At 31.9% G+C, this 9,869-nt stretch overlaps 1 protein-coding gene across 1 annotated transcript; it reads left to right on the top strand.

Annotated features, from left to right (window-relative positions):
- The first annotated feature begins 5,636 nt into the window (after positions 1 to 5,636).
- On the top strand, positions 5,637 to 7,171 carry LOC125055495 (protein KTI12 homolog). The gene is made up of 4 exons (XM_047657957.1): positions 5,637 to 5,999; positions 6,174 to 6,369; positions 6,475 to 6,613; positions 6,885 to 7,171. Exons 1-4 carry the CDS (start codon positions 5,732 to 5,734, stop codon positions 7,167 to 7,169), a joined length of 888 nt encoding a protein of 295 aa, XP_047513913.1. The 5' UTR covers positions 5,637 to 5,731; the 3' UTR covers positions 7,170 to 7,171.
- The last annotated feature ends 2,698 nt before the right edge of the window (positions 7,172 to 9,869 follow it).

Raw genomic sequence — 9,869 nt, 5'->3', positions numbered from 1 at the left:
TTTTTCTGTAAAATAATCGCATCATATTACACGCTCCGATCGCATTATATTTTATAATTCCTTTATTGATACTTTCAAATAGATTATCAGAACAGAAGCTGGCGCCGATAAGCGTAAGTGAAATTAAAAATATTGCTTTTGTCATTTTGTGATTTTGTGAACACTACTCACATAAAACTATATGTAATTCGGAGTTTTAGTTCAATAATTTAAGTCGTTTTTAGTACTTAGATATAAAAAAATATATGTTTTTTTTTTAAATTTATTTTAGAGAATATAATAAAATCATAATATGTTACATTAGAAAACCGCTGTGGTTTGTATAAATGTAACAATAGCAGTATTGTTTAGGAGCGCGACAAATGCATATAAAAGTAGTTTTTCAATTTACTTTTGAGGTTGGTTAACGTTAGGCTATCTAATAACTGACTGGGTAGTTCATTTATAAGCCGTACATATATAGTAGACCGAGGCGAATCGGATCACTTTTTCTTTGAGGTTGAGTAAATCATACTAAAGTGCTATATAATGTTATTTTTATTGATAAAATCGTAAGAAGTAACAATTAGCTATGCAATAAATATTTGAAAAATTAAATCATACATATCTTCTCTTAATTAGCTATTAAAAACTAAAAAAAGGCAAATATCCGAATCGCCCCAACTCTTGGGGTGAATCGGATCGTGCACAAAATATAACAAAATTTTAAGGTATAGTGTTAAATAACTTTGGAATCAGTAAAAATATATAACAATAAGATCAATTTTAATTATTGGCACATAATTCACATATATATTATGGTCCTTTTTTTCTGTTAGCTCGTGAACGGTACTGAAAAACTCTAAGCAGCTTTACGCAAGGTCAACTCTTTGTTCTGGACTTAATTTACAGCCTCTTTCATTTTTTCTTGACACCATTCTCCGGTGGTCATGAAATAAATATAAATCAATAACCTCAAACATGTAATAAATCAGTTTAAAAGTATCATCCAATTCGCCCCTAAGGATATGATCCGATTAGCCCCATAATTAAGACTTTTGAAATAAATATTTTAGACGTTAACCTCTAAGATTATAGTTAAAAGCGAATTGGTTCTTCAATATTAACACCTTGCTTAACAATATAAACCAATGTAGTTAAATTTTAAGACAAATCCATCATATGACACAAAGAAAACGTAAGTACGTAACCTTAGATGAGCGCCAAATTGCGACACACACAAAAAACCGAGTGGCTGACGAGCGGTATTGCCACTGATCCACAAGCGCGATCGAAATACTGCTTATGTCGGGAGGTGCTCAGTAAATGGAGAGACACAAAACGCCGGTTGAGTGCGTTCTATGTGAATGTGATATTTGAATTATCAACACATTTCTTATTTTGATCCGATTCGCCCTGTGATCCGATTCGCCTCGGTCTACCTACGTTGTTTGCTTTCGATGTACAGGGGACTTAGTCAAGATGGCTTAGCTGTAGTGTATGTAGAAATTCGAAGAGTAAATTTGTATTAATATTTTTTCATACAATACATATTTAGTTTTCGACCCCCACTTTAAGCCCCCTGAGCAGATTCTCGTTGCCGCTAGAGTTGTACGTCATGCTTAACTCGTTTTTTGTCATCCTGAAAAACGTACTCGACTAGAAGGCATTTATTAACTTTTTCTGTTATAGCCAGTACTTTGCAGTAGTAAAAATTCCTCTTTCTTCAGTTTATTTGAGTCTAGCGAAATTTTTCGAGAGAACGTGTACGAGGATTCGCATTTGGAGGTTATATTAGGTATGTAAAACACTCCTGGCATGAATAACCGATTTTTAAATTAAAAAAAAGTGAGTGCTTACAAAGTACACATGAAGTGAAACTTCTTTGGAAAACTAATTTTTAAGTGTAGTTCATATTTATACAAATCTAAAACTTTAGATTTCCGAGACTTAGAGGGAGGGAAAAAAGGAAGATATATAAGGAATTTAATGAATTTAATTGTCATCAATTATATTAAAAGTGTCGGAAATTAATACAAATAATAAATTTAATTTTTTAAGTTTATTTCTTCGATAATAAAACACGTGGCATTTTAATTTACAATACGTCATTTGAGATTTCAATAAATTATTTGCATAAAATATAAAATGCTGATATTTCATAAATTCTCTTTACATTAGATTTCTTTTTTAAATAGAATTTAAAATAGATTTTCTATAAGGTAATTCACCCTTCTCACTCTCTCTCAATCGGTCTCAATCGCTCTCTCCCTTTTCTTCGACAAAAACGCTGCACATCTTAGTGACATTTTTTTTTAAAATACCCTCACGCGCCTACAGAAGCTTCACTTCAAAAATAATTAAACTAGGGTGAAACTGAACACTAATAATAATTATATAATACGCCGAAAATCGAGGTTATTTAAAAGGGATAGAGATAAATCTTCACCTTAGTTAATAGTGTTACCCTTTTCTTTATTAGATAATGTACTTCAAAAGCTTTTTCCCTTTAAATCTGAATGAATTAACGTTATTACTTGGATCGTGATTTTCCTGCTCACCGTTATCATAACCTGACATTACACTTAATTTTGCTGATAAACATTTAATCTGTACATTAGAGAGACAGAGCGATATGTCGGAGTTATGTAACAACTGAAGAGAAATTTTGAATGGAAGTAACTGACGTTGTTTAGTACTATTTGATATACTTAATAACGAAGAACACAACGAATAAAAATAAAAATTTAATGTCAGGTAGACACCGTTTGCCGCATTTTTCAAGTTGAACATACTTTTCGTATTTGTTAAAACTAAATACAATTTAAAAAGATAACATTAGTTTTCGCGTAGAATTTTAGCGTTTCCCAATAAGGAATAGTGTAAAAAGCAAAGTTTATTTCTTGTTTTTCCATACGTGGGCTCTTAAAGGGATGGATTATAACATGGAAAGCACAAATTTCTCTGGCTCGAGCATAAAACCTTTTTAAAAAATAAATAAGCACAAAATAGTAAAAACAAATTATTTTTCTTAACGAATTACGACTTTGTTTTAATGTATTGGTTTTTTATTCGTATATATAATATATGCTCCAAAAGAGGTCAGAGTCATTATTTTTTAATTTTATTAAGGACAATATTTTTATGTGAATTAATTTAGTTTAGTTATAGCAGATTTGTTTAGGATAGTGGATTGATTTCTTTTAATTTCTTTTTAGGAGGTTGATACAGAACATCTGTTATTTCAAAAATCAAAGTTATTTCAGTACTTACACGTGAAAGTCTAAACTTCTTTATTTCCATAAACAAAAGAATATAGATTTGAAATAGATACTAAATTAAAAAAAAAACTTACCGCCTTACAACGTTGCACTAGCGAGGGCGAAATGATACTGAATTCAAAAAATAAATTATACCTTGTAAGAGTTTCAGCCAGTGTGGGCGTTAAGGCGTATGCTATAGGGACTAAATCTAGATTGTGTCTATGCAATTCTAGTTATTCTCCTCAGTCAATTGAGCTTTAACTTCTTAGTTTAATTTCTTATATACTTGGGCCCCAAGTTATTTTGTTAATTATATTTATAATAACGGCAATAATGAATCAATAACACAAGAAAAGAACTTCACCAGATTAGCATTCCAATCATATTATATTATTACTAGCAGACTCGGCCAAGCGTTGCTGTAGCTAAGGTTTTTGTTATTGTACTACTATGTAATAAGTAGTAAACTATTCAAGGGAAACGGTAGGAGAACGTATGTGAAAGGTAGATAGCTTATGTGAAACGTTGATACTTTTAACACAGCGCCATCTGTTAGCGGTAGGAGAACTTATGTTAAAGGTAGATGACAGCTCATGTGAAACGTTGATACTTATAACACAGCGCCATCTGTTAGAATTGTATCAAATAATAAACAAATATTTTGCAATAAAATAATATTGCGACTATAATTTGAGATTTAAACTACCCTATCTTTTAAGTTGGATCAAACTACACACGGTGTGCAAATTTGATTGGTATCGGTTCGGTAGTTTAGGAGTCCATTGAGGACAAACATTGTGACACGAGATTTATATATATTAGGATTAATCGTATTATATTATTATTATATTAATCATATTATGTATTCTCAGTTTAAAGTATTGTTTAACATACGTTACTGTTTGTTACGTTACGCTACAGTTTTATAGTATATCAGTTAGTAGAAGAATAGCCTGAAGGGATAAGCCGAGTAAATCTCACCCCGGGGAAAGACAATAGCCGTCCGTCTTAATACAAATAAATGTTCTGTATCGACTCAATTGTGTTCGGTTTATTTTCGTACTATACAAGTTATATCCAAGTGAACTAATATTTAACAATTTTGTCTTTCAAATTTTGGAGAACACGACGATTACACACACATCTATACCTAACAAATATCCACTGAACGTTTGTTTATATTTATTGTTATTACAATTTTACTCATTGTAATTTTGTATATTTATGAATAATTATTCAATTCTTTCAGTTCTGAATTTTCCACTAAGCCCGCTCGGCGGCTCCACGTACAAAAGTAGAAAATTTTAAGATTATTAGAGTAAATGATTACTTAATTAAATTGTACCTGTTCTCATTTCTGCAAAAAGCAAATTAATATTACTATATACTTAATTACAATACAATAGATTAAACAACAATATTTTTGTTGTGCCTCAAATAGCGACTATTAAACATAGACTAGAACTTAGAATCAGGCTGGTGGACCAACGGGTTTTTTTAATAACATCCAAATAACTCATTCATTGGATGAATACAAATAGCGGGAGGAATCATACAATGGTAATTATCAATATATATACAATGAAGCTTCGCTCGACAAAAGAGCCCGAGCTGAGCTGTTCTGGCAAAAAATAGCAACTGGTGGATTTTCATAAATAATAATATTGTATGATTAATATATTCTTTATTTTATATGACACCACTTTACTAGTCGATCTAGGTCTTTCTGAAACAGGACTGCGTCGCTAGCGTCGTTGACCTGCCTAAAGGATTTTAGATCATCGGCAAACAAGTAGAACCTGGAGTTAGTAAAACAGGAGTTTATAAAAATGGATCTCCCATTCCATCTATACCAGAGAGCTTGTGAGTTAGTGTTGTGATTTACCCTGTAAGGCCTTGCTGAAATCTGTAATTATCACATTCAAGAAAAGGCCTTGTCTTCAGCGAGGTCGCCAACAAAAAATACCATATTGGAGGCAGAGCATCTGTGTCTAGCAAAACCTTATCCTTTGATGACATACATTTAAAATTTTGCAATTTCGGAACATCCCAGTAAAAAATAAGTCACTGACAATTACGAGTTTTTTTTATGGCTCTGGCACGGTTTGTGCATTAGCCAGCGTCAAGTATAAGATTTTTATAATTCGTGCTTTTTGTCTTAGAAATTCGACCATGTCCTCCATGTACGGTTTTAGGCACTCGCCCGGTACCGCACAACCCTCCCAAAGGCCGAGAACAAATTTAAATTAAATTAAAACTTACCCTCGAACCGGGAATCGAACCCGGTACCCCTCACCTAGCTGCCACTTAATAAGACCGCTAGGCTATGAACTGGGGAGTTACGAGTTACCGACGGATGTTAACTTTTGACAGCTGCCAAATGCCAATATGGAAGTGACAGTTGGTTCTTGGCACTTGGCAGAGGAATTATAATTTTAACAATATTGATTATATTTTATTACTAGTTTAGCCCGCTTCTTTAAAATAAAATGCCTCTGATTATAATTTGCGGCACTCCTGTAAGTGGAAAAACCACTAGAGCCAGAGAAATAAAAGAATATTTTGAGAAGACACATAACAAACAAGTTGATATTATATCAGAGGATGAAGCTATAATAAAGTTGGGTTATGACAAGGAATCAACATACTTAGATTCTCAAAAGGAAAAAAGGGTGCGTGGATATCTTAAGTCTGAAGTCATACGACTTATTAATAAAGACAACATTGTTATATTGGACGGCAGTAACTATATCAAAGGTAAATAGTAGGATAAGGTTTCAACTACTAATAAGCACTTTGTGTTAAATAACTTGATATAATATCTTTAGGTTCTATGGGAGATTAACCTCCCTACTGTTAATCTATTGAATAGATACAATAAAAGAACTTAAGACAAGTTTCAGTTATTTGTACCTTATATTTTCATTTCAGGCTATAGGTATGAGCTATACTGTGCATCAAAAGCATCTAAGTCTACACAATGTACTGTATACACAATACGGTTTCACCAGGATGCGTGGGATGATAATCAGAAAAGGGTTACAGCTAAGGAAGAGTTAAATGGAAACACTGATGTACATACCGAACCTTATACTGAAGAGATTTTTAATGCTCTTACTAAATTAAGGCAAGTGATTTGTAACATTATTTTCAGATTAAGATGTTTATTTCATAAAGATTTGTTTTCATTGCACTATTATAGAATTCTTATTACAAATAAAAATTGTTTTAGATTTGAAGAGCCAAACTCTAATAGTAGATGGGACAGTCCCCTGTTCACTGTTCAACCATCTGATATATTGGATCTTGAAGCAATATACAATGTACTTTATAAACGGAAGCCTCCTCCACCCAACATGAGTACACAGAATGTAAGTTTTATTTAATTGAATGAAAGTAAACCTGTAACCATAACGCAACATTTTGGATTTACAATATTTGTTTTGATGAACAAAGACTTAACTTACAATATATAGAAATAACAATTCTCTTGTGCTATGCTAGGTTTCAAAATCTTGCCACTAGATCTAGAGATTCAAAGTTACCTTTGTAAGACTAACACTGCTCTTTTTATTATAGTTGATGATTAACATATTATAGTAGACAATATATAAAAAATAAAGTAATTAACATTTTTTTCAGCCACCACTATCATCAACAAACTTTTTATACGAACTTGACAATACTACACAAGCAATATCAAAACGGATTCTTGAAGCAAAGGAATTTGATGCTTTTGAAGTGAAATTTTCTGAATATCCTGGATGTGTCCTTGAAGCAAACTTCCTACAAACAATAAACCCACAAAGTCTGCTCAGATTAAGACGGCAGTTCCTTACATATGCTAAAATGAACCATTCAAATGAAAATTCTAATAAGCTTGGTAGATTTTTCATTCAATATTTAAATAAATCTTTAATGAATTAATATTTCTTTGTTTTATACTCTCCAAATATATGTAATTAGGTATATTATTAAAAATATAGAACAGAATTATAAATTTCAACCTTTCGACTCCCTTGAATACCGAATTTACACTACAAATATAAATTTGTTGAATTAGGTACTCAAAGTTCCATAAAGTAACATTCAAATTCTAAATCATTTATTCATTTAGGTAACACAATGTACAATTATGAACGTCAATAAAGAAATACATGCTAAATGCTTCTAATTTTACACTTACTGCCAGTTCTCAAATCAAGGGCTTAGAATGGGAGAGAAGATCTGGCAATAAACTCTCCGCCACTCTTCTTCACCCACGATTTAATAATCGTTTTTTTTTTTGTTTTACACATTGTAATGAGCTGCAACCATTACACCACGTTCCACATGACATCTTAAGTAATTAATAGTGAATTAATAATAAAAACAAAGATTTGTCCTCTATCAGCAGTAGGCGTGGTGAAATAGGAGCACGCACTTACATTCTTGTGGGAACAACACGCAAATACATAGTCCAAATTACCGACTAGTCACCAAGTACACGTTACAGTACACAAGTAGCACCCGTTCTCGAGTATGACGCATGGCCAGAAATCGGCCCCATATTTTAGAGAGAGAGACAACCCGACGCATGGTCGCCGAATAGCTTTTCAATATCTAATAGCATGCAAAACAGTCAGATACAGTAAATGTCCCTGCAATAGTATAGCTTCATTCATCAAAATATGGTTGTGACAAAATAGTCTAGATAATGCAATCCCGATCACGCGAGATTTCGTGCCTGTTTTCTAAATCTAATTCAATTCAATCAATCAATTGGTTTTTGAAACTAACTAACTACTCACTCACTCGCCGGATTGTAAATCGTAATCCCACGAGATCTCGAATAAACGATCTCGGCTCGAGATCGCATACCCTCGTCTGTAGGTGTACAGTTCTTCCGTGCACCATGTACGTGCATGTTTAAAACAAAAAGAATATAAGTTATGTATAAAAAAAAGTGTATAGGTATAATATGAGTATGCGAATGGGTGTATGTGCTTTGTGCATATAATAAAATGTATTTGAGAGTGGCTGAGATCTGGGTTCGTTTTTGCAACCTTACAGTCATGCCAAAACATGTAGAATCGAAATCCAAAACGGCTAGCATTATTTGTATGTATTTTGTGAGTTAAGATATATCTATATAATGTTTGACTCTACCAGAATACGGATTCTGGTCTACGGAATCTACGGAGATTGGGAGATTTTATTATAAAGGAAGGGGCCTCTAAATACAAAAAAGCGTTGGCCAAACACAACCCATCATTTTGGCGTCGGGAAAAAAGACGAATGTGTAAGGATTTTTTAAGTCCATGGAAATTTGTCACATCATAAACACGTCGCTAAGATGTACTTCTTACTAATAAGTATTATGAAATGAATATGACACATTCTTATATTAAGTATAAATGACGCACATTCCGAATCATCAACGTGAACTATCGGTGTGGTGTAATTAATTTTAAATTACAATATAGTAGGTATAATTTAAAAATGTTGTAAAAGAACGTACCTATTGGAAATTAATTACTGGCTACTAATAATTAAGGCTTGGTTCTCATTTGTAAAGTTTCTTTTAAATATTCTATGTAGTGTATCATAGCATTTTTATACAATGAAAAACTTGGGACATATCGACATTTTTTAAGGCTCTTAAGGTTAAAAAATTAAAATACATAAAAATAAAATAAAACATGTTTATTATGGAACATAAGATACAGGTATCACTTATTCCACGTCATTAAATTTGAATCTGTAGGCATCCCTACTCATCGGCAAAGAAGATAGAGGGTGTAGGCCGAGAGAAAAAGCCGGCGTAAAAAAACTCTCGGTACTCATTTAAAATAGCAAATTAATTAGAATTAGCCTTTCTAGCACTAGTCACAGGGCCTTGTATCAACTAGATAATCGTTAAATTTATTGTAAGCCTTTTTACACAGCTTTTCTTTAATACATTTCTTAAATTTATTAAAAGGCAGAGATAAAAGAGCCTCTGTTATCGAGTTATGAAGGCTCTTAGTTAAGAGCCATTTGCATTATAATTGAAAGTCATTTATATTATAATTGAACAAAAATACAGACAATTATTATAAAGTAATATTTGAAATTAATTGGTTAGATAAGAACCTTCTTCAAAACATGAAGAATTAAAATTGACGTAATGGAAAAATTTTGCAATTAATAATGGAATATTTTAAGAGCATAGTAAAGAAAAATATTTAGCAATATATTATATGTATAACAGTAGCTAGAGCTTCTTTATATTTTGCTTTTTCAAAAAAAAATTATTTTTTTATTTAGTTATTAAGCTTACGACATCACACACAGTACTTAATCTACTTTTTTAATTTTACAAAATCTTACATCTTAAATGTGTGACAATTAACGTAAACATAAGTTTCACAAAAAAAAAGAAATTTAACATTTAAAAAAACAATTTAAACATATGCCTACAAGATAATACAAGCACACATCAAAATAGAATAAAATTATAGAAATTTGTTGGCACTTAAAGCAGAAAAATCATCAGCAAAACAGCGAATTAGGTTCGACAAAGGCACCCCACAATGCTTTCTTTAAAATCGCGAATGAGTAAGGGATGACAATTTTAATATCCTGTAAAAGGTCACTGCTCTGTAT

This window comes from Pieris napi, chromosome 13, assembly GCF_905475465.1.
Source record: "Pieris napi chromosome 13, ilPieNapi1.2, whole genome shotgun sequence".
Lineage (NCBI taxonomy): Eukaryota > Metazoa > Arthropoda > Insecta > Lepidoptera > Pieridae > Pieris > Pieris napi.
Note: the sequence above shows the minus strand (reverse complement) of the source record. Positions and strands in the feature narration are given on the sequence as shown.

Bases quoted from the DNA above. Each gene is read 5' to 3' on its own strand.
- LOC125055495 (XM_047657957.1), top strand. From the start codon at position 5,732: ATGCCTCTGATTATAATTTGCGGCACTCCTGTAAGTGGAAAAACCACT. The intron at 6,000-6,173 runs GTAAATAGTAGG...TTTTCATTTCAG, and splicing joins CGGCAGTAACTATATCAAAG to GCTATAGGTATGAGCTATAC. The intron at 6,614-6,884 runs GTAAGTTTTATT...CATTTTTTTCAG, and splicing joins CCAACATGAGTACACAGAAT to CCACCACTATCATCAACAAA.